A 26,001-nucleotide genomic window follows, 5' to 3' on the forward strand; every position below is an offset into this window, starting at 1 on the left:
CAGCACTACTCGGCCTTAACATAAGGGTTTTTGATAACATTTAACAATCATACGCGCACAAAATCCATTTGTAGGAAATATTTCGGAATTATTCTTGAAATCCCAGATGAAAAAATATTTTCAATTCACACTAAGTACAGAAATACTGCCACGGCTACACAGATAAACAGCTCTAAATTGAATTTGCCACAATTATTGAAGCAATTAATACACTATTTATCCCCTGGATTTAAGATTCAAAGACCAAATGCATTAGGATAAACTATAAAGACTTTATTGATTACACTAACCCCTGAGAGGCACGTTATAAATCATATAGCTCAAGGCTTTAAGTAAAACTACAAATGAGAAAGGCTACCAAGGGCTAGCTTTCATAAGCATACTTACTGAGTAGCCAAGGCAAACACTAACAGTTAGGGATCTTGGAACTCCCAAGAAGTCGGCTCTTATTATATTAGCCAACCAAAGTCACGGATCACGTGAAGGGCAGGAAAATGAGTTGAAACACAGGAAAGAAGCAGTCCCATAGCACAGGATATGATCATAGCATTGAATTGTACTCACCTTATAAAAGGCAAATGAGGAGTGAGTTAACTCTTCCTAATACGTTTTTTTTAAATTAATTTTTGGAGAATTATACAGTTCATTTGAACAATTCTCTAATTATGAACCTGCATTATCCAGTTTTACCATATCACTGGCCATGCTGTTGTCAAGCTTGTTTTTGTGGGCAGTTAAAAGTTAAACATGAATATGATTTTATGAGAAAATCTTGAAAAAGTCATGAGTTTAACCATCTTATGATATTTCGATTTTAAAATTATTTGAAATAACTTAAAAATCATTTTTCAATATTCTTTTGCTACTTGGGATAGGAGTGACTACAGTTTACATAAACACACTAAGTAAAGATAAAGTAGCAGTAATCTATCATTCCCTAGAAAAACATACTTCCGCATGACACGATGCCGTGAATACAAACTGACAAAATCAATGAATAACTAATATGCATTATCATAAATAAAAGTATGGTTAAAAGGATACATATATTTTATTTTTGAAGTATGGATTGTTTCCAGATAATTTATGGACAAAAATACACATCTCTATCAACCAGATGCATCAGCATCAGGTTTTAGTACAAAAGAGATTCAAAATTACATGAAAAGTTGCTATTTGGCTCATCATACATCATATATAGCCTAATATAAACCATAAGTGAAGAATGATTAAATTATCTGATTCAAGTTCATCCACTGAAATTATTTATGAGAAGAGAAAATAAAAACATAATCAATGCACAGAAAAAGGAATACTTTCCTTCACGTTGATCGGTAAAAATATCATTTGTTATTAATCTTCAATTGGATTTGGAGTCGGTATCCTGAAAAACAAAATTAAGGAAATATTATTATTTCTATCTTCATAACAAACAAATCTCTGTGAGAATAAATAGGTTATGAAATGGAAAACTATGGATTTAGAAGGAATATTAATATTTAACATATGGAATATTAATTGGCATGAATATTTTTTCAGTAGTCATATATGTACTTGGTAAAAAAAAATTGATAATTGATGTAATAAAATCCTCATTTAAGAAAATATATAATAATTAAGAAAACCATTAATTCTAAACATGACTTACAGTTGGATCACAATCAGCACAGTGCCAGGAATATCCACGAGGCTTGGGAGATTTTTTCAATGGAGGATCCAGGCAAGTGAAATGGAAACATTTGAGGCACTCGTCGCAGCTGTAACAAAAGAAAAATGAGACTCACACCTTATCCTTATCAAATGATGAATTAAGTGAACTGTAAACAATGGAATTCTGGTCACTATGATGGGATAAACGCATGGGAGAAGTAGAAACCAGGCTGAAGCTCACCAACTATCATGTCTTTTACATAGGAAGATGTGTATATTCCTTTTTCTTTAAACCCCAAAAAAGATAAATGCGTGTTTGCAGCTATGAAAAACCAAGCATAGGTAAAAAATTTTAAAATAGCACTAATTTGTTAAGTCCGCTTTGCGCCGCAAAGGATTTCATTCGCATGATCATTCACTTGTATATGGCAGAACAATTCGGGAATGAACTTTCATGTGCATGACCATTCAGTGAAAATTAGAACATACTTATTTTGCTCGCATGATCATTCGCATGATGATTCACTGTGTATAGCGGCCTTTAAAACATGCTGATATGATGAAACAAGGGTTCACTTTGTCATGGCAAGAGTGATGTTTGGGATCTGAATGGTGATGTTATTTTCTTCAACTATGCAGGAAATGCACAAACATTGTCACAGCTTTCTTCTCCATAGGCCCCTGTTTGAGAGATAATAGCAAATAAAGATTTCGTGCGGCATCACTACCCGCAAGGAAGTGCCCATCCCCAACAACTGGCACGGCCAAGAGCATTGAGGAGCAAGGCCTGTAACCCAAGCCACAGTTGATGTGTGTTAGAGTCCCTGTGAAGTCAATCAATTTTCTTTCTAATAATTTAAGGAATCACTGTTGTAACCCAACCCCATTTATTTATGTCGGCTAAATTAGTGTTATTTTTTTAATTTTTAACTTATTTTATGGATTTTCAATGCAACCCCAAAATGTGAACTTTCGATGCAATTTAGGGGATTTCAGATACCTGTGAATACTTCTTTGAATACTAAGGGCTTCAATTGTTAGAGGACATACCCAGTTATTTATTTGGTGACAAGAGAGAGTTGAAATCAACAAAATATGAAGGGGTTGAGGGAGCAATGACTGAGGCCATAGAAAGATGCCATGCCATAGCCAAAATGGCTCACTTCGTTGTTCTAGTATTAAATGGATGGTGTTGGATGTGAAAGAACAATTCCCTTGATGAAATCATTCACCTTACTACAAGTATTTATCAATAGATGTAATCAATAGTCAGCAAATACACACTACAAATGAAAATTTAAAATCATTGAAAATGTACTGGGCGGTTCTGAGGAATTTTGTAGGGCAACTGTCGCAGAGTAATGATTCAGTTAATTCTTTACAGCCTTGAGGTAATCCAGCAAATAGAAGTAGAAGTATTATCCATAGAAGTAGAATACATAGAAGTATTCACGGGTCTTCAAAATCCAAGCTAATTCAGAGGGCAGCATTATTAAATGAAAGAGGTATTTAAGAGGTTAGGTAAATGAACGATTGAATAATGCTAACACATTTTTAGAAAAAGTATGTTAATATTCAATTTTGCAGTTAGGTGAATACAGCTCACCTAAGAAATAATTGATTCCCTTATTGCGTGCTTTAAATTGCAGGAAAGTATGTCCACCAAAACGTCAATAACATAAATAATTTCTTTAAAACTACCCAGAGAGAATTTATATGATATCTGATAATAATTTTACTCTTCCCAAATCACACATACTGAATTCACCTAAAATAACTACAAGAGTAAAACTTAATAAATCAAGCAACCATTCAGCTAATACAAAATTCAAAACTAGGGTACTTCTTTTACTTCAAATCAAAGTGGGCTTAATTATAGCACCTTCTAGTAACCTGCACATGTGCAAAGAAAGAAAATGATGGAAAGAAGTGGCAACTTCACATGGCTAGAAAGAGCTGCAGTTATTAATGCTATGAACAAGCCACTAAACTCATGCTGAACAATAAAATGAATGACTAGAGAAAATGAAAAAGGCCAAAAACGTAATAACCTAATAATAAAACTATGTATATGGAAAAGAAAATTTGATAACTCTCAAGCTTACCGAACTAGATTGATATTGGAGCCTGGCCTGAAGCAGACATCACAACGTGTCATTATGTCCACTTCTTTTACTTTCTTCGGAGCATTGCGAGACATTCCCGCAGATGAGCGGCTTCCTGATCTCCTACTGCTCACAGCAGCAGTGGCTGCTCCTGTCGTGGGTTCGGCTTCAGCTGGTTCAGTGGGAGCAGGCTGAGAAACCACAGTTGAGTCCACCACACTAGTATCCGGCGTGGTTGCCACAAACATGTGCATTCCCGAGCCAGGACCTCCACTTCCTCCTGACTTGCCTCCACCTTTCCCTCCATCAGGCATCGGAATGGACTTGATCTGATGGATGACAGTCCAAATTGATGAATATTAGCACACTTTAATACATTAGGAATAGAAAAGGAAAGTATATGGAGAGTTGTTTTAGGCTTAACCCAGCGGCATTCTGGCATATTAGTAAATTAAAAGCTACAAGCGGATAATACAATATGCATTGAAGCTAGTTGTAAAGTAATATCTAAGTACTTGAGGAAAATTGCCAGAAACTTTTAATTTACTGAAAGATAAGTCTTCAATTCAAAGTTTCATTAAGAGCATCAAATATCAAGAAAACTTTATTTTGAATCAACTTGACGGTCAAGAACACATATGGCCTCATATGACACTTTTGAACATGTACTTCTAATGAATGGGGCATTACACATTGGTCATCATATTAAAAAATGAGCATCATAATATGTAACAGTAAAACTGGAGTCAACTAACCCATCCCTCCATGCAAATAACTGCAATTGATGAGGACCAGAGGACTTTTACGTTTTGAAGATAGTCTTTAACAGTAACTGAAAGTAACTATCCTAATTGTATTTTGATGCTCATTTTTTTCGAAGTGTTTCATGAGATAGCTGTCCTTCATTTTCGAATGAACTCAAAACCAAGATACCTTATTATGCAGACACTTTTGGAAACAACCAAAGTTTACTCATTCCAACACTGGGTCGGCTAAGATAAGGGATATAGTAAGGCATCCACTCTAAGCAAGTTTAGTTGAGTGAATATATTTTACCAGATGAGGACTTTGTTTTATTGTATTAACCACAATTGCATATACAAAAAGAAACATAAAATAAATACGAGATAATTCAAAGTTTTCCTAGCTTTTGATGCTGATAAATTGCTGTTGGGTTTACAACCATATCAGGCTATTCATTGTTGTTGATGTTTCAATGTTATGCTGTCCATTCTCATAGCCGTGAGAACGATGGGTGAGTTGCCCATCAACACTTCAGCAAAGGAGAGCCTGACCTCACTGCAAACCTGACAGCAATTTATCAAATATGAGATACGCTTGCAGGAATCGATTTCAAAAGTTGCTATATCAGCAAATAAAATTAAAATTATCGGCATCGAATGAAATTGCACGAGTTAAACCCTGAAAAATCACTAGATAGAAATCATTATGAGAATGCATTACACATACTACAATCAAAACATTTGGTGTCAAAAAGAGTCACAGTGGTCACCATTAGACTAAGGCCATGTCCCTCTCCATGATTATGTGCCCTTCAGGTGGTAATAAGCCACACAGAAAAAACTGATGCTGTGAAACTGCCTCGCCTTGACTCCATCTTTTGAGTTCCAAACCGGGTTTATTTTTTTATAACAGTTTTGCAAGCACTTGCTGCTGGCATCTTCAGGACAAAGACAAGTGTGGCAGGCCATTGCACTGATATCCATAAAGTGATTCCTTCCTACCATTTTTGAAAGCTTACTTCCCAACCAATCTTTAGAGGCTGATTCATAACTGCTTTGCACTTCCCAAAGACAGCTAGGAAAGGAAGTGCTGCATATTGGATACCAAAGCAGTGACCCAGCAAACTTGCTTTTGACCTGAAGGTGAGCAGCAAAGCTTGGGGAACTGTTGTCAACCGATATAGACCTATGTAGGAGGAAACCCATAAGATAGAGTCAGCATTCATGCTCCGTGAAAGCCTTCACTCTAACATTCTGACTGACCTTGATTTTAATGCGTGGATGCGGCTCCATGTTAGTTGGGCTGATTGGTGGCAATTCCTCAGCGCTCGTGAGTGACTTCTTCTTGCGCCTTTTCTTCCTCTCCTCGCCATCCTCACCACGGTGCTTCTCCTTGTGACGCTTCTTGCCCTGCCGACCACTGCTCCCCACCACCATCATGTTCTCAGATGAGGGTGTCATCTGCTCCGGGTGGAATGCTTCTATTGCCGCTTGCTGCTCCACAGGTGGGACGACAACTGTCACATCTTGCTTGAAAGGGATCACTTCAGGCACTTTTGTAGCCACCAGCTGATCAGTGCCACCATACCATGAAAATGGATGTAAAAGTGAATGGAAAAAGAGGAAACTGTCCATGCAATAAGACCTAATGACGATTTCAGTTTTCCTGAGGGATTATATTATTCTCGGGCTTCATCTGGTGTAACACTTGAGAACAATTTTTCAATTAAGAGAAATTAGTCTGAATTACTTATTCATTGTCAATTACACTGAGGAAAATACAAAAACAAAAAATTAATATTCCTTGAGCAGAGCACCTATTCAAGCCTTAGCTTGTGCAGTTAAGTCATGACAGTAAATGTGAAAATATCTTGCTTCTGATTATTGAAAAAAAATTAATCTTTGATTTTCCATGTACATATGTACATGATTATCATTTCTGTCATTGGGAATACCAGGATCAGTATCTTCTTCCCTATAATTACCAACCTAAGCAACTAACCTATAGAAACCTACATAAAGAAAGTGATTCAAAGCACAATAGAGCTATACGATGAGGTGTAGAGATAAAGCGATACATGCTAGTACTACGATGTGCCTACCTTTGGAGTTGGAGGCTCTAAAACTGTTGAATCTCCTTCCTTATGGTTTCGTCTGAGTTTTCTGGGTGCTTCCGTATCCACACATTCCACTTCTGATCCAGAGGATTCCTTGTCACACTCAGAACATTGCCTATAGCAAAGATCAAAAATCAGATGTACCTCTGACAGAAAATCTAAACCTTAGCCCTCTCACAAGTTATTCAGTCATTGCCAAGCCAGTCCATCAAGGCCAAAATTCAATTCAAAATTAACGACCCATTTTTCAGTATAGATTTAAATAATCTTTAAAAAAGCAGCTTTACAGTAATAAATTATATTAAATAACCACATAAATGCATAACAGTCATGACATTTAGGACAAGTCAAGCTTTCTCTGGAGAAATACATTACACTTGTATCTCGCAAATTATGATCTTTTTGTAGCCAAATATGAATCAATGACTCAAAACGTATTTTTATGACTATCAATCCAAATGGATCCAATGATAATGAAAATATATACATGCATATACTCAAATGTATACTAAATCATATCAACTCAAATTCTAAAAAAACGTTTTCTGATCACTAACCATCCCATCAGTTTTGTCTTCTTAGGCATGCGGCTCAAAGGTGGGTTGAGACAACCCAAGTGGTAGTACTTGTGACAGGTATCACACTTGGCAAGAAGGTGCTGGTCCTTAGTCAAATGGCAGATTCCACACTCATTAAATGACAGAGGCATGGACTCTAAAGAGAGATAATGAAAAAAGCAATGAAATCAAATAGTTCTTGGCAGTGTACCAGGATAATAAAAATTTAAGTACATATGTATGTACATAGTTCAGGAAAAAGTTTTGGCTAACTTAAAATGGCCTGATATCTCAAAAATAAAAAAAGGGTTGTTCTGATGATATAAAAATGATTCCCTTTCCTTCTACATCAAAAATGAACAATGATTAATTGCCGTTAATGAACTCGTACAAGCAAACTTGTGAATTACACATGTAACACTTTAAAACCTATGGATACAAAATTAAGTGGGATCAGGAACCAAGGAAACTTCTGATTTTCATTCTGCCAGAATTAATTCCACAAGAACTGTTAACTGAAAAATTGATCTATGAGCTAATTACATCAGAACCATCTATCTACACAATAGATCAGTATCCACAGCAAAAGCTGTTGGAACCAAAGCTCAAGAAAATGAGGAGGAAAACTTGAAAGAAATATTGCTAGAGCCCGAGCAATGCTCTTGAGAGCAAAGGATACCACTCTTGAGGAAAGTATGCCAACTGAATCATGATCAGGAATGAGCTTCAAAATGTTATGAGGCATGCATATTTAATCAAGAGTTACCCAGATAGTAGGCAAATCACCTCACACATTCAAATGAGTTATCAAAAATAAACAACATAAGTTAACAAACTCCACCATAATCTTCAACATATCCATCATTTTTCTTTATATAACATGAGCATGTGAAATTGTGAAAAAATTAGAGATGTGCGAATAGTATCCGCGAATACTCGAATACCTCGAATATTAGAAAGTATTCGATATTCGAGGTTTCGAATAGTTATGCGAAAAGTACCGCCTCGAATACCTCGAATACTTTGAATTACGCGTCATACACTGTCGCACGCACGTCGTTGGTAGTTGACTCGGAAAAATGTGGAGAACTGTAGTCATTTAGTGCTCGCAGCGCCGTTTTACGCAAGTTGACGAATTACATCAAATTCGTGGATTTTAGCGGTGAAAAGAGTTCGACGAGGGGAACCGAAAATGGTCGGGTGAAAAAATCCGAAAATCCCCGATTCCCCCCACCAGGAGAACCTCAGTGCCGTGGGATAGCAACCTTAGGGCATTTCCCACGATCCGCTATCCCCCTCCATTCAGCACTCGCTTCACCCACTCTGAAGCTTTCCTCTTCTCCGATATCAAACAAAAGGTCCCAGCTCGCGCAGGGATCGCATTACGAAGACCCCTGCTTCGAAAAAAATATCGAGTTACGAGAACAATAAAAACGTGTTTCACGCCCTCCCCCCTTTTCTCACCCACTGACCTTTTTCTGGCTACCTGCTTCGAATTTCCCCATTTCTGGAGGTCAACTGCTGTGTGAGTACCGTGGGATACTTACATTAGCGCATTTCCCAAGATCCGCTATCCCTCTCCATTCAGCACTAGCCCCCCTCTGAGGCTTTCCTCTTCCTCGAAATAAAAAAAAGGTCACAGCTCGTGCAGGGATCATATTACGAAGACCTTAGCTTCGAAAAAATACCAAGTTACACGAGAACAATAGAAACGTGTTTCGGGCCCTCCCTTTTCTCCCCCACTGACCTTTTTTTTCCTGCCAGCTTCGAAGTTCCCCATTTCTGTGGAGGTCAACCGCTGCATGAGTCATCTATTAGCACAAAAGGTGTCTAAGAATGACTTTCGTCAATTGATGTCACACCTTTATTGAATTGAAATATTAGTAATGTGCGCGTAATTTCAAAAAGAATAAGACCAAACACGACGTATTTCTGAGTTTATTTAAGCATTTTACGCAAAGAAATAAATGTCAAAATACGACGGAGACTTAGCATTCTGGCGAAACTCGATGTGAGCAGCAGAGCTTCTCGGAAGTTGATGCGGTATTTTTTTCCGAAAACATACATCAAGTTACAATTCATGAGTGGTGCTATAAATCTTTATTGTTACAGTCCCAGACAAAGGGATATTTTCTCAGAATATTTGGTTTCTCCCTGATAGCAATTCCAATTCATCTTCTTATCTCGTGAGAACTCCCAAAGATGGACTGAAAATAATTGAAGAAAATCCGGTGGAAAAGAGCTTGTATGTTGCAAAATGCCTCAGATTGTCAGCTAGCACTTGGCAGCAGAAGTGGGGGTAAAGCGATGTTAGTTGAATTAATTATATGCCCAATTGTTTCCATAAAATTAAAATATTCATTAATCAGCTAAATTCCTGTTCGAATCCTTTAAAGTAAATCAAAATTACTCCCCAAAATCTTGTGTTGCCTGCTGCATAGGCAACCGAGTCAAACGTTCCAGCATTCATCATTTAGTATTCGAGGTATTCGAAATTCGAGGTATTCGAATATTCGAGCAATGATTTAATATTCGAATTCGATATTCGAATTCGAGAAATCTGCTATTCGACCCATCTCTAGAAAAAATTGATATTTAATGAAATATTGGACAGATTTGGCAAAAACCAATTGCGTACCTGAAGAATCCCTAAAGCCATTTGTGGTAGTTTTCTTTGCAGCAGGTGCTGAAGCCACTGAAGATGCTGAGCTTGATGGATTTGAGTGCAGAGCAGGGGTAGCATGCGATACGATTGCACCCACAGAAGCTCCCGTGCCAGGTGGATTAGCAGCAGGAGAGGGTAGGCTGATGGCAGGGAGGGCTACTCCAGGAGCCACGGACTGGATGAAAGTGTGAAGTTTCTGCACTGACTCCCAAAGAGCTGCATTGGTCTTACTCAACTCCATGTTGTCTCTGTAGAGCTACAAAAATATTTGACGAGTGAATATTTCATCAAAACAACAACTGACAGTTATATAATAATTATTAAGTAATGACAGATCCAAGATGATAATGATACTATTCAATAATTAATTAAAGTCCCTTGCAGTAGAGAAAAAATGTTAGGCTTGGAAAGTTTGCAATCGCAGTAGGTTAGTTATCACTGACTCAGTGACTCAACCAGTGTGATTCAATAGGTGAGGGTAGAGTTTGCTCCCGATATGGCCACATGCTTGTGAATATCAAATATCCTTGATAGGGGGAAAGTTGCTTCCCTGGAGCAACCTTGCAATTCAGGGATTTCATTTGGGGGTGTTCAAAAGCTTCACCCGGGATTTGAACCAAGGACCATTTGGTCAGCAGCCAAGCACTCAACACACTAGGTTACCATGCTTCCTGCATAATTATATAGTTAAAAAATTAATGTAGACTTCCAGAACTCAACAAATACATAGTCATTTTTCTACCAGTAATTATTCTCTTTCTTGCAGTAAAATATTCCTAATGATTCCATTCAAACTTTAGACTAAGCTGTACAAGGGCAGAGAGCTTACTAGTCCATAAGCAAATTCTTTATACCCATCTGTCCTTAGGGTGAACACAAAAGGACAAGATAATCTGGGAACATTTCACCCTCCTTACCACTATCATTTTTGCTATTGATAAGGCAAACTTTTACGCTATTTTCCAATGTATTCTTCCAACTTCATTTCAATGCATCCACAGTTTGAGCCAGTGGCCATATTATATTGTGCTAAATATCACTTTTGTCGAACATCAGAATCCAGATGACAACACAAGAATAATTAGAATGACCAAGTTTATATTTTACTGCATTCGAGAGGCATTAAAAATATGATAAAATTATAATGGAAAAATACTTAATGTCTATCACAAACAAAAGATGACTAAATGCATATTCCTTTTTTTTGCAAATACAGTAAACTCCTCTGTAACAGATTCGGCATAAAATTTCAGCTGATTTGGTGAGCATTTTTTAAATGTAAAATTTTGCAATTTTGTTTCTACTCACACAATGTGCCACCAATTATGTATTTCTACAACTTATCTGTTTATGAAAAACATTTAAGGAAATAGCAAAATTTCCATGCGCTGATGCTATTTACACTGAGTCACAGTCCAGAAATAATGCATATTCAACATATGATAGAATTCTTTTAACAATTTCTTCTCCAGATGAGAATAGTTCAAGAGTTCAGACAGTAATTCATCATGAAGAAAGACTGCTTGCAATGATGCATAAAATGCTACTCGATCTTAAGAAAGAACTATTTTCTAAACAAAGGAAGAAATTATATAAATGGATGATATTAAAAAAAGGGATATCGAAGTTCACAAACAATTTACACAAACGAAATTTACCTGATTACACTTCACTCTCAAATTATTTTCTTCATTTAGTAATTGGTCCCTTGCATCAAGGAGCTCCTTGATTCTCCTTTTCAATGATGTTAACCTGACATTGCGATCTAGGTAGTATCCAATGAACTCCACACTATAAATTCAGATGAAGGTAAGTCTTAAAACCACAAAAAAAAACAGCAGCTAATAGTGAAACACTGGGGGAACAATGTTTTTTTTTCACAAATGAAACTAATTTTAAAAATCAGAAAATCCATGAAGATGAAAAATAAAATTACATGAAAACTGTACAAACTTATAAATATTAAGGGACTACAATTTTGTGAACAGAATTTTCATGGTTTTCTTGAGGGGTTTTAGGAAGCTTCTATTGATGCTTGGAGCACTTTTCAAATTTTTTTTAAACATACCTTGAAATCAGCAAAATTTTGAGAGTTAATGTATTTTTCATAATTTTACATTTATAATTAGAACTTAGAAATTTAGCGCAAAAATTCACACAATCAAAACTTGAAATATAAAATATATTTTGCAGAAAAACATTATTTCCAACTTAAAATTAGGTATTCCACTACAATTGCTGATAAAGGTTGCTTCATTCTTTGCTTATTTCTGAGGTTCTAAATGCAATCTGATATGAGTTAAAATTATAAATATAATCAATTAAGTAAATATTGCCAAGATTACTACATAGGTTTTTTACATAATTGTTTTAGTTCACCACTGAACTTCAGCAAAATTCCTTAATTCTCAGCCTTTTTTGGATTTCAAGTGATGAAGTGAAAATCAATAGTTACTTCTAATGAAAATGACTCCATAATTACCCCAATAATCAGGGGCTTAAGACCATTTATATTCACGTTTTCCACTTTGATGATGGACCTAACTTCAGCTTACATAGCAAAACTTGGTGAAATGAAAATCTTGAATATAAATACTTGTAAGAAGAAATTCACAACAGGTGACCTATTTAACTCAAAACAGCATGCTATGAAAAAATTTAAAAAATATATATATTACTATAATTAATATGCATTTTACAGTAACATACACGTAGAACCTTCTAAAATATTAATTATATGTTCACAAAAAACCTTATCTTTCTATTTCCTTTCCCAGTGAAGAATTCCACTGCAAAATTGATCAACACTCAGTGACCCATCCACTTACTTGATCCAGTGGTTCTTAACATGTATGCTCAGAATGGGTTGATAAGAAACACAATGTCACTTTTAACTCGGAATCTTCACACAACGTGCAAGGTAGATTGTTTTAGGTAATATCTAGTTGTCAGTGGAATTATTCACTGGAGGATATAAAGCCCTCTGAGGATGTTAATTTGCATTACATAGATGTGTCTGCATGCATATTTAATAAACGATATAAATATACGATATAAATTATTGCAACATGTAATACACGATGTAATGCATTATAGTGAATGCAATCATTAGTTAATAATTAATAGTAATATATAAGTTTTTACAAGCAGATACATTCAAGATTTGTAATTCACCAAGCTTAATTTTTACTATGTAGGAAAAAAATACCAATATTTGTATATAAGCATTAGTAACCTTCATTTAAAATACTTTTACTATTATCATCAAATCAATGTATCACAAACCCTCTGTTTTTACGCATAAGAGAGATTAGAAATCACATAAATTTATTGTTCCACTTTGAAATTCTGAACATGTTCCGGGGAACAAAATGTTCCAGAACTTAAATAAATTTGTGCATGCACGACAAAAATATTATGATTGTGGATGCAGGCCACTGGTACATACCTAAATGCAGGTGGAATGTGCCACTTCTTCCTCACATCCATCAAAGAGGCAACCTGAGCCTCCTGAACCTCCAGCGCTGCAGTGTCAACCCCCATCAGCTCCGCTTTATGCAGAAAGCGACGGCAGGCAGATGCACTCGTGGAGAGTAGGCGTGGGGTCTTCTGAATGGGCACCCAAGGTGGATTACGAGACCCCTTGTGAGCGGCATATCTCTCCCTCTGCTTGCCAAGCTTCCGACGTATCCTAACCTGCTCTGCCGAGGAGTCATGTCCAGCCTGCTGCCTTTCCAGCTGACGCTGTTGGGTCCGCAGTTGCAGGGCGAGCCAATTCCTCCTTCGACGTCTGTTTCAAGTTTTGATCATATTTAAGTAAGTTATACAATGCTCAAAACATTTTACACAATGAAGATTTCAATAAGCATCATTTACCGCATGTGTGTCTTGTCTGAGTGAAGCTTGCAATGGGCATAGAATGGGTCAGCCTGGTCGACTTCTTCTGAGTGAGCTTCTGATAAAAGACCTTCTCGCTGAGCACTAGATCAAACGATAAAAATCAATTGTTAGGTTTTCACTTTGCCGCAACTAGGTCAAAAGACAAAATATGAATTTAGTGAAAAAATACAAACAGAAACACAAAGAACCATAAATGACATGAGATAACTGAGTTGATTTGTATTTCCTAGTAACTTTTTTTTATTCATAAAAATATTTATTCCTGACATGCAAATTTTTAATTGCTATTCATACATTTGCATGTAAAAAAAGCACTGAAAAATAACACCTACATTTGAATCTTTAAGGTAAATTAAGCTAAAACTTTAATAATTGTGCAGGTCAAGACCCTGAGCAGTGCTTTCACACTACCTGATAGATAGTCTGATAGATCAGCCCTCCAACATAAAAGGCTAGTAAAACGATTCACTCCTCAGAGCATTGCCATTTTGCTCAGACATTATGACACCAATCAGCACACTATTACAGAATTCTAATTACCACAGAAAAAGATGTTCAGTGAGTATGATGAAAAAAGTTCTTAAGTACAACAGATCCTCGCTTCATGATATCATGGCTTCACCTGTCCCTGAGGACTGACCATAAAGCCAATTACAATGTATGTTGAATCAACATAATTTCCAGGCAAGGAATCAATTTAAACAGCATCCGGGCATTTACATGTTGCTGCGTTCAAAAATGCATTTTTCAGAAAAATAAATCATAAAATTACATTATTGATGACAAGATGGATTTCTGCAAAAATTAGAAAAAGTATCAAAATTCATATTTTTAAAGTGAATTCATACCGCACGCCGAATCCTTTGCAATTTGGAGCCATTGTAAAGCAGGGATCCACTGTACATTTGCACAAAAAATGTACCGATAATTTAATCTGAAAATTCTAACATGTGATTAGTTTGATGGTAGGGTTACTCATAACTTTTACTTACCAAGTTACATGAAAATATGTACGACACATTCCAGCATCACAGCCTATGCACACCCCAGTGCGGGCAAAGCGATCATCCTCACACAGATGGCATGCTTTGGCCCCCCAGCGACTGCTTTGCATTTCGAAGAGGGTGACATTTGAGAGGCGGTCCACCTCACCAAAAGCAACTCCTGGCATATAAAGAGCACAGACCAAATGCACCCACTTCCCTACATCTGTCTCCTTGAAAATTCCACCTGTAAAGAAAAAGAGCAGAGCGAATAATCACACCAGATAATATCTCAATTCTATTTGCTTTACATTGGCTGGACTATGAGATGATTATATAATTTTATCTGTCATTCATCATTGATTTAAAATCCATTCACTTGACATTTAATATTGCCGGAACTGAATCGTACATCATCTGAAAATTTTAGCCTTATAAATGTAACAATTTCCTTACTTTTGATATACTTTCTGAATTGGAGCTACAAGAGGAGAAGAAGATTACTGATTGGAAAGGGAATGCTAAAATTAATTTTGATTAGTTGATGAGCTAGACCTGGTCAGATTTACTTAAGTCCTACCAAGAACTAATGGAGAATAAATATGTATCTACTTCAACTACAAATTCAAGTAGTTCATCCAGTATAAATGAAATAATACTTGCTATCCAGAATCCTGGTTCTCTTTACCACAGTACTATAAAGCTATCACACCAACAAGAATATTCAAACTTGAGCTACGTCTAGTTTGAATGATATTAGCTTTATAAAGTACCGGCACACAGAACACCATAAGGTCACCCATATTCTGTCTATGTACAGCCAAGTTTCGTGGCCACCTACACACAGTAGTAAGCCAACAATTACACTAGAGAAGGTTTTTCTCCTTAAATCACCTATGTTTAGATTGCATTAACATAAAACATACACTGATGACTTTCAAAATGAAAATCAGATTTTGCAATTGACTTACCTAAGTTAGGACACAATTCACATGACGGATTTGTGACTCCAGCTTTACATGCTTCGCAAAACCATGGTTCTGTGGAGCATGATGACACAGTACTTGATACACTGGCATTATCTGCCACACCATAACAGCCTAAATAATAACAAGAAAATGGTATAAATAAATGGCAAGCAATTGAATCAAAGCAATGAATATTGAAAAAACCAATTATTATCCGTAAGAACCCATACCTTCATGCACAGTGACTCCGCAGCTATCACATTCAACAATTTCATTTGTATCATCACTTCGATCACCAAGGCAACCACAGCAAATAAGAACTTTCTGTACATCCTTGGTATCGAACTGAAAATATGAACAGAATGGATATACATAATTAAAGCTTGTATCTTGTAAATAGTACATAAAAAATAGTACGACATGGTATCAAAGCATCAAAACTTGTTTTAGTGGTCATAGACAAAAAGTGCACAAGTAGAATGAGTTACTATTATTTCATAGAATTGTTACAATATTATTCACAACATCTTGCCTTGTACTATTAAAAAAATGTGTAACAAAGACATTTATGCAAAAAAAATTGCTGAAATCATCATCTCTTTCTGGTCTACTTTGATGATTCCTTACTTGGCGTGGTATTAACTCGATCCCTCTCACAGTGCGATGCAGTAAATAACAACTCATCATGTTCGCTCTTGGCAATGCTTGTGATGCATTGCTAAAACTTTCAATTCTAAATTGACTACACTTCAACATGGATTGTTAAATAAACATATTGAACAAACTCAATATTTTGTATCAGCACTCCCACACTTCATGCGACAAAAAAAATGTCGATAGGTGGAGTCTGTGTGGAAAATTCATGTCTGAGAGCCCTTTTTAACTTGGGTTAGATTTTTTGCAAGGGGCTGGGAGAAAGCCTTACCTCTCCATTCACCCCCAAGGCCTCACTCTGTCCCTCAGTGCTCAATGAAAACCTCATTGCTGAACTGATCATCTTGAGAAAAATCTCTGAATCTTTCTCCTTAAAGGATGGGCTACCATTTCCCTATGAAGAGTTAATTCAGTTTCCGAACTGATAGCCCAGAAAGCCATAATGATAACGTCAAGATTCTCCATTCCTTCTCTTCTTCACATATCCCTTAACCTGGTGGCTTTGGCAGGCCCCTTATCAAGGTTGCACCTCCTTCATTTTTTCCTTTCCTTCCTCCAAGGATCCCAGGAATAAAAGTCTCTAACTTAGGATCCCTCAACTTCCTGGGATGGTACCCTGGGGCTTTTTTCTGGGGGGGAGGGTTGCACAAGGGTCTGACAGGCAAACAGTCTTCTCAAAAACAACATACAAAAATTACTGTATGTAATATTCTCTTAATTTTAATATGAAATTAAATGATTGAGGCCCCGTAATATACTAAAAAAACGAACGTAATGATAACCATATTAAAAATCTTGTCTATTTTTTAAGCATCTGGGGGGAGCACGCGCCTCCGTGTCCCCCCCAAATTTTCCTATGATGGTACCTCCTACTGGGCAACCTTTCTTCACTTTCCCATCCACTCCACCAAACAATTTGCAGGGAGAGGTGTACCTTCACCTCCAGGTTTTCTACCTAAACTAAGAGGAACTGACCCTCCAGTATAATAAATTTCTATTATTTCAAATAACTCTTGTAATATTAGTACACTCCACAACATTGGCGACAGTTTTGTCCAGCTACAGCTTTAAGCTTTCAAACAGACTCCGACATACAAATAACCTATGCCCTGAGAATTGAAATGAATGATAACACTGATAACTGTATCACTGAATGAAATTGCCAATCGATGACAACATCAGAGGCCAGTGAACACAAAGAATGGGGAAAAAAATTAGGAGTGATCCTCACTAAAATCCTCAGACTTACGCAGGGTCAAATAGGTGATATTGGATTAACACAAGAAATGGCTTCCATGGCATCCAAAGAATCTCAATCGGCAATATATGATTAAAGTCATTTCAGAAAATAATGTAACTTGGACAAAAATTTTTCTACTGAGGTGAAGTCAACCCTTGAGACAACAATCTCAAGAGAAATGAAAAAAAAATTCTGAAATATTGCAAATAGGTATATGCAATTTCAAGGAAAATATCAAAATGGGAAAATCAGAAGTGAACTGCAGCAACAATTTTCTAGACAAATACATTTAAGTTTTAGAGCCATCAGTGACATCATATTTAATCCTAATCTTTAACAATCTAAACTGTATTCAGTCTTTGGAAAAAGCAGCACCATGGAAACCAGGCCAAGAAAACATTTGCAATGTTTACAGTTGATGAGGATGGAACCTCCATAGGATATACTTGATGCCAAAGTAGAAATGACTGTATTTTATGTGACATTCTCAATGCCATTCTTCTTTAAAAGTTTGGAAGATGACCAAAAGAAAAATGATAAGACTCAACTAGAGAAGCAATACCCAGGAGTTTCATACACATTACAATATGAATTGATGCCCAAAGGCATGGTTTACACAGCTGATGTCACATGCTGGGGACCAGTGGCTCAGGTATTTTAATAAGTATGTACAAATTAATGAAGCACATAAGCATACCAGCACCATTGGTACAGCGTATCAGAATAACAGTTGAACACAACTCCATTTTTTTTCTGTGAGCTATATAGTTGTGACAACCAAATAGGTAAATGGAAAATAGCATGGGAAGGGATAATAAAGATTTATTTTTTCCCATCTTAGCCGATCAATCCACTTGCATAGAGATATTAATGACCTCTATTAAAAATAGAACAGCCATGAGATAAAGTGCTTTACATTATGTCATTGGGATGAACCCTTTAATTGCTCCGAGCTGACTCACTTATTGGCATCTGCACCCTGGGCTAACAGGGTGCATCAAGATGATACATACGTGAACTACTAAAATTTTTTCAACATCATTACATTGAAATAATTAAATTTATCTTTCAGAGGATTTTAATCATGTCAGGACATCATAATAAACTAACTCAAGTCAAATAAGAAATATAACTTGATACTTAAAATAGCACGTAAATATTTTTTTTAAGGTTGAACAAAAAGTTAATAAATCCACATTATTCAATTACCCTAAAATTTTCACTAGCACTGAAAAGAAATATGTAGTCAGTGCAAAGTTAATTTTTGCAAAAAAATTTCTTTTTGGTTTGCTGGTTAATTTCATGTCAAACCCTGAAAGATTACACATATCAACTAATATAAAGAACTACTTTACAGGTCACGACACTGGAAAATAATTACACCTTCAAGACAGTCAGGCACAAAGATTACAATTGGGTGATATTTTCTATTGGTCACAAAGCTAATGTTGAAAAGCAAAATATCATTGATATGATAAACAATGAAATATCCATTGGCATCTCTCCAGCTAAAACTACGGCTACAAAAGGGAAGAAAGGGAAGAAAGAGAAGAAAAAGAAAAAAGAGTGAGTATATTTAATGTAATTCACATGAACTTATGAACAGATGTTTGGAAATATGAACAATGAGAAATAATCTTACTTCTAAGTAAAACTAACATAATAGTGGCCAGCCAATTTTTATAGACAAAAAAAGAACAAGGGAAAAAAGAAAAAGGGTAAGCAGGATGAGGAGGATACCGAGAAAAACGATGAAATGCAACTGACAGAGAATGAATCCCTGATCCAGTGGTTAAATGAAGCATTAACGAAACCTGACCATCCACTGCCAAATGATGAAAATGACCCTATTCTTCAAGAGAAAGAAACCAAAAGCATTGGATTTATGGGTAACCCATACAAAAAGCACTGGCAAAGTATTTTGAAGAGCATGACGGTAATTAATTTTGAAAACTATGCATTATTCCTCACTATAACCAATAATGGACTAAAGAGACACTAAACACGTATCAAAAACAGCCCTTAAAGATACAATGCAAAAGTTACAGGAACAACTAACATGTCATCACTATCAATAGTTTTACTTCCAGATTTTATGCTCCTTAAAATTAATTCAAATTCCTACGCACCAATGTAATTACTGTCATAACGAAGAAAACTGAGTAACAAGTTAACACAGATGACCTTAAGGAACCCTGCATGAGAAATAAGCTTCCTTAACACGTTCAGCACCACTTCGGTCATAATGACTGAAACATGTACCTACTTCATCTCCACACCGCTTCAGTCATTATAACCAAAGAATGAGCCTTTGTTTTGGCTGCTCATAGCACGCCGTCGGTCACCACTACTTCAGTGACGCATATATGACATGACCGATGTGGCATGCATAGCCGAATGCACACAAAAACTCAAATGGAAAGGATTCAAGTATTAAAACAAAAGAAAATAGAAAAACATGTTGGTGTGATGGGCGAATTCTTCTAAAAGTCCACTGCAGGGAATGTGCTAATGGTTTTCAGTATCTACAAAGGGATATCAACAAAGTCCATGATGCATTTTGGGACATTTTATGAACCTTCCTCAAGCAGTGGTGACATTAACCCATTTCTGCTCAGAAAACTTTCTGCTAGCTAGTGAAAATACATAAGTATATTGTTTCTATGGTCATCTTTAACAATCTAATGAAATAGAGTGGTGATACAGCAACTTTTTTTTCTGTAGCCATATTGCTACACTGGCTGGTAACAAAGTCAGAATGTAATGTTGTTCGATTCCTATGAGTGATCAGACAGAAAGGATTAATCTTCAGGGAAAGCATATTTTTGGATCAAGAAAAGTTAAAATTATATATACAATGTCACTTCCTGTTTACTTTTATGATACATGCATGTAATTTACAAACAGTAGTTGTACACATTGAATTTCCATTTTGCACCTGTCTCTTTCCGATAGCGGGCTTATTTCGACCGGCTACAAATTATGTATAATCTATTCAGTGGATTCAATTATTGCAAGCTTCAAAAACATATTTTTGAAAATTCGTCAGCATATAGGAGTGTGGGCTCTCTTCAAGAGCCTCATATGCACAGAATGGTAGCATAGGTATACAGCTACAGTGGGCGGAAATGGGTTAAGGTGCATTTAAATTGTCACCAGACACGTCTCTGGACTCTTCCGAGATGTTCACCATACTGTTGCTCCGATATTTTAGGAAATATTTTTCCTGAAACTTGTCCCAGATTGAGCCCGTTGTCCACTGCAGACTTTTTATTAAATTAAAATATAATTTAATTTTTCATGAAACACGACACAAAGTGTCCTTTTATGAGTATGATAGGGTTGTGCTCAATTCTATTGATACATGGCTTCTGCAGCTCAAATTTTAGCTCGGTACAAAGTCTTAAAATCATCAAATAAGAAGGTAAATCATTTGCCTGTGAGAGAACTACAAATTCTTGCTCAAATTTTAGCTCAATACAATGTCTTAACTACATTTATTGGGAAAGCACGACAACAATTTTTTAGAGAATCTCTCTGGCTTCCTAAAATAACTATTGAAGCTACAGCTGCGAGAGTTGTTTCTTCCATGTTGCCTCGGAATAAACATACAAAATGTCCTGAACAGATGATAACCATATAAATGCACAACATTGTTGAGAACTAAGTCATGCGGAATTTAGTTCAGTGAACACGGCGACAGTTAGAGTAACTCTCCACCCGAAATTAAGGCTTCATCCAAATTTTCAAGGGAATAAATGCCAAATAGATTGTATTTTCAATTACTTTCTTCCATACATTGGCAATGTTGGGCAATTTATTTTTGACGTTTGTTTGTTTCTCCTTCATTATTTCTGCCCTGTGTGTGTCATAAGTTTGTATCTGCCCATGAAATTATATGATGAAAAGTATATTTGTGCCAAAAATATAATTTAGGTCACCCTTGTTCTCACTGTTATTCTGCTGCCTAAAAGAAATTAACAATATGCGCTGTGGTGTAAGACATGGAGTGAGTTTTAGAAGAGGTAAAAAGGGTGGAATTAGGTTTTGAATCAACTATTAAATAGTAATTAATCACCAGAAGAATATCTTAAAATAGCAACTCCAGAAAGAAAAAGTTAACCAGGATGACAAAAAAAAACATTTTATTCACCAATCAATACCCAACCCCTAAATGATGCTTGGTGGCTTTTCACCAGCCCCCCTCATCATCTCACACAGTAAATAACGCATGGATGGATGGTCTTTCACTTAACATTCAACTTAACTTGAATTCTTAGTTTTGACATGTTTTCAGCCCAGAAATTAACTAAAACTCGCCTTCATCGCCTGATGATGCGACCTACAATGGATGTGAAAGCTTGTGGGACAAAGCGCAATACACAGCTGTTCCCGAAAGCCATTGACACAAAAAAAAACTAAAACCATGAGATACTTACTCCAAGAAAATTTAGTCAATGATAAATGTTAGCTTCACATAATCAGTAAAACTTTGGCCTATCTAAGCACTACGAAGCACACGATAACATATGAAAATTAAGCACGGATGCAGATTAATTCAAACTTTTTGCAGGATGTTTACGACAAGAATTTGGAGGAACAAAATAAATTGAAAGAGCTACAGATGGTACAAGAGGAACAAAAAGATGACGCAGAGGGAAACAAAAATAAAGACAAATCAGAAAAAAACAATAAAAGCAAAAACAATGCAAAAAATGAAGGGAAATCAGATAAAGTAAAGAAAGACAAGGGTAAAGAAGAAAAGAAAGGAAAAAATAAAGAAGAAAAGAAAGGCAAAAACAAACGAGAAAAGAAAGGAAAATCTTCAAAAACAAATCAGAAATCCATCGACACACAATTACAAACGAAGTACTTGATAGCAGGTGGGCAAAACTGAATATAGAAGGCAAATCACCCCTTCAGAACCCATGATTGTTTTTCACTATGATTTCATCCTTACACTAGCTACATACTACTAGTTACTAGTTGTGGACTGATTAAATTAAAGTATGTTGTCTCCGGAACACACTCGACCAGTAGCACCTATGGTGATATCATTTAAACTAATCAGTGAAACTTTTCATTTATCCACATGTTATGATTGGGCCATTTTTGACCAGCCTCCATATTTTTCATTAATTTGCCAAACTTGGTTAGAGTGATTGCTGAGTAACACTACTACGTGAATTGAAGATAAGATAAGTCATGAAATTGCATGTTGATACATATGCATTTTTATGAAATATTTTTCACAAAAATTAAACTCTCAGGCACACAGAGTTTTCTAAACCGCTTGCACAGTTCTGTTCCCTGTGCAGTAATCATAGGCGGATAGGAGGGGGAGGGGGGGGAGGTGGGTACAGCCACCCCAGACCCTTAAAAAATAGGCAAGATTTTTAATAGTCCCTTTATCATTGTGTTTGTTTTATGCATTATGGGGTTCCCTGGAGCTTCCCCCCCAGAACTAAATCCTGGATCCGGCCTTGAGGTCAATATTTGTTACCAACAAGTTTAGGTGTATATAATCTTATCCTAAGACATTAATAGAATTTCACTTACTTATACCCATTTTTAAAGTAAGAAAAAGAAATTCACAAGTGACTGAGACATTTTCCAGCATGCTTCAAAAATTTTACCTAGATTTTTAATATAACCAAGAATTTAGTACAAGCATTGCTTCTATAACTACAAGAAGATATGTTAACCGGGTTTTAATAAAAATTTTTAGGAAAGGAGGTGATAGAAGGCTATATATCAACGAATGACCTAAATCAACCTTACGCTGTAACTCTACTAACAGCAGATGGTTTACTTATTGAAAAGAACTTCATCGATATGAATCCACTTGTCATTAAGTTTAAAAGTATCAAAAATATTCCTCTGGAATCACTGAAAAAGGCTAAGTATGAAATATAATCACTATATTAAATTAAATATTTATACTACATTAAGTTTTGACAATAATCACACCTTTTAGCACATTAAAATGCACTCATGACACCTATCTATTAACAATTTCAATAACATGAGTTAGATAAAGCATTAACTTTTTAAAAATAATTTAAGAATGCTAAGCTCGACTTAATTGTTTGCAGGATTGAAAAAATTTACATCAAGTACAAGATATTGAATGAACCTTTCATTGAAACTGAGACTTGGGATGTCAAAAATGAAAGCATGAGTGTTGACCATGTCAAAATCATTCCAACAGATAAGATGAATGCATTAGAGCTGCTGGAATACCTTCAAACAAGCTATCTTTTAGTGGCAATTTTAGGCATGAAAGATGGGGATAAGCAAAGCATCCACAAAAAGTCAGAAACAGAGACTGTAGTTAAAGTCAAGGGGAAAAAGTCAGCATCCAGCCAAAACTTGGAAAAAATTCCATTAGAAAATCAAAAGCACAAAACTCTGGCCCTGGCAAAATGTGATTTATCTAACTTACTGGACAAGCAGGCATTCCTAGAAGAAGAATTGCCCCTTTTTTCAAACGAATCTTTTAGCATAAAGCTAATGAGAAAACTTGAAGTCATGATCCAACACTTGGATGATATGAACGATGAAATAATTTTAAATTTATCTTCAACAGAAATCTTTCTGTCATTTGCAGTACCCCTCCAAGAAAATCAAGGCACTTTGACGTTGGCTGGGAAGATGCACTATAACCGGCTATATGTAACCTTTCATGACTGTAGTATAGCTCAAACTGTAGTCAAAAGAGTAAAATCGCTAAATTTAAGGAGCATTTTAAAAACACAAAAATCTGGAACGCAGCACAACGAGATGCCGAAGGAAGACCAAAAGTTCCTCACAGGCTTCTTAGTACATGACACTAAGGACGTGTTGCTTTACGTTGAAGGCATTTATAGTATCATTTCATCATTTTACGAAGAGTTACTTCAACTTCCTCAATGCTCGCAGGACATAATCTTCGACGGCAGTTTAGTTTTTAATAAAAGACTTTACGACAAATTCATCATGACAGGTGGATTTCACAGTCTTAATTTGAAAAATACACTAGAAAAACTTCTATATATCGAGGAATCAGTAAAAAAAGGAGAACAAGTCCGACCCTGGAAAGAAACTATACGATCCCTTAGTGAAATAATGAAAACTGAAGACATGAAGCGAGCATGTAGAGAAGAATTATTTCCAACTCCCACTGAATTAATTTCTTTGGATATAAAATACGGTGTTCCACAAAGGATTGTTTGATACGAATAAAGAATACACACCTGCCGCCTCACAACTGGAGTTTTTTGACTCTCGGTCTCAGTAGCAGAACCAACACTAGGGCCTACTTGCGGCGATATTTTCAATTTAACAGATGGAAAATCATCATCGTCGTCGTCATCCTCATCTTCTTCATCCTCTTGGACAGCTTTTGCTGTAAATAAAATCATCCACACTCAGTAAACATGAACGTTAAACATGACTTACCGTGGCACTTCAAGATAATACCTCCTCCACCATCCTCTTCTTCAGAGTCGATAGAGTCATCGTCCGATTCTTCATCATGATCTTCTATCCTGAAGTCACTATCGTCTGAACTCTCCCCAAGATCGAAATCAAGAAGAGATTGTTGAGGCACAGGTTTAACTCTCCTTTTCTTCGGATCCCTTTCAACTAAACAATTAATTTTCACGTTAATAAAGTATCCGTGCCATAAGAAAAGTAAAAATTACGGCTCACGATAAGCCGTGGAAAGCGAAAGTATTAATTTACCCGAATTTTACCACATGTGACCGACTATAAGCGAATACTGAAATCATGACACGAAATACTTCGACAAATCCCAAAAGTTTACTGATACATTGTCAGAGACCAACCCAAGAGCGATGGCTTCTTATTCTTAACTTCCTATTTAATCATATGAAGCCAGATTAAAGTAAAGATGCATCATTACTGACAAATTCTTCATTTAACATTACAAGGAACAAGTAACTCCAGGGGACCGGCATTCAAACCGAGACCCGCCGCAAAATGTTATAAACAGAAATTTTGAGGTTAAAACGGAACGAAATTATTAATAATAATAAATTTTAGAGGAAAACTTACATGAAGCCATTACAATATGCGAAAATCCACCCAGAAATTAATAAAAATTTCAATGTTTACACCTATCTTGCATCTACAAACAAAGCACATAAGCAACGGCGCCCATCGAAACTCACATGTTTTTCATGTTAAATTGGGAAAACGATCACGACTTCGAAACGTAGAAGAAAACGCTAAGTTTAACCATACTATGACAGAAACTAACCCATTACTTTGTACAGAAATCCTACTCCATCAGTATTTTCGTCTTCAGACATTTTCGATCTTGCGTTCACTTTCTATTTCTTCCCGCCCACCGATACGATCATCAAAACCTCTCAGACAGAACTCAAAATACAGCCGCCGATGTATATTTCTGTCC

General features: G+C 36.1%; 3 protein-coding genes and 1 long non-coding RNA gene across 5 annotated transcripts; 3 read left to right on the top strand and 1 right to left on the bottom strand.

The window, feature by feature from the left end:
* Window positions 1–1,032: 1,032 nt before the first annotated feature.
* Window positions 1,033–25,934, bottom strand: LOC124164831 (PHD finger protein 14). 2 transcript variants are annotated; one of them, XM_046542034.1, is made up of 16 exons: window positions 25,846–25,934; window positions 25,044–25,208; window positions 24,818–24,969; window positions 15,919–16,033; window positions 15,692–15,820; window positions 14,730–14,967; window positions 13,714–13,818; window positions 13,286–13,627; window positions 11,496–11,628; window positions 9,811–10,093; window positions 7,173–7,329; window positions 6,601–6,730; window positions 5,762–6,067; window positions 3,756–4,084; window positions 1,649–1,757; window positions 1,033–1,384 (listed from the first exon to the last, which is right to left on the bottom strand). In XM_046542034.1, the coding sequence occupies exons 1-16, from the start codon at window positions 25,895–25,897 to the stop codon at window positions 1,361–1,363; spliced, it is 2,769 nt and encodes a 922-aa protein (XP_046397990.1). In that variant the 5' UTR covers window positions 25,898–25,934; the 3' UTR covers window positions 1,033–1,360. The 2 variants fall into 2 exon arrangements, with proteins under 2 accessions (XP_046397990.1, XP_046397997.1); XM_046542041.1 differs by lacking the exon at window positions 25,846–25,934 and adding an exon at window positions 25,641–25,837.
* On the top strand, window positions 17,984–19,180 carry LOC124164868. The gene is made up of 2 exons (XM_046542088.1): window positions 17,984–18,234; window positions 18,940–19,180. Exons 1-2 carry the CDS (start codon window positions 18,046–18,048, stop codon window positions 19,150–19,152), a joined length of 402 nt encoding a protein of 133 aa, XP_046398044.1. The 5' UTR covers window positions 17,984–18,045; the 3' UTR covers window positions 19,153–19,180.
* Window positions 19,256–22,236, top strand: LOC124164889. Its single transcript, XR_006866112.1, has 2 exons — window positions 19,256–19,518; window positions 22,156–22,236. It is a non-coding gene; the product is annotated as an uncharacterized LOC124164889 (long non-coding RNA).
* On the top strand, window positions 22,350–24,831 carry LOC124164860. The gene is made up of 3 exons (XM_046542074.1): window positions 22,350–22,465; window positions 23,311–23,485; window positions 23,678–24,831. The coding sequence occupies exons 2-3, from the start codon at window positions 23,418–23,420 to the stop codon at window positions 24,795–24,797; spliced, it is 1,188 nt and encodes a 395-aa protein (XP_046398030.1). The 5' UTR covers window positions 22,350–22,465; window positions 23,311–23,417; the 3' UTR covers window positions 24,798–24,831.
* Window positions 25,935–26,001: the final 67 nt, after the last annotated feature.

The sequence above is a fragment of the Ischnura elegans genome, chromosome 1 (assembly GCF_921293095.1).
Source record: "Ischnura elegans chromosome 1, ioIscEleg1.1, whole genome shotgun sequence".
NCBI lineage: Eukaryota > Metazoa > Arthropoda > Insecta > Odonata > Coenagrionidae > Ischnura > Ischnura elegans.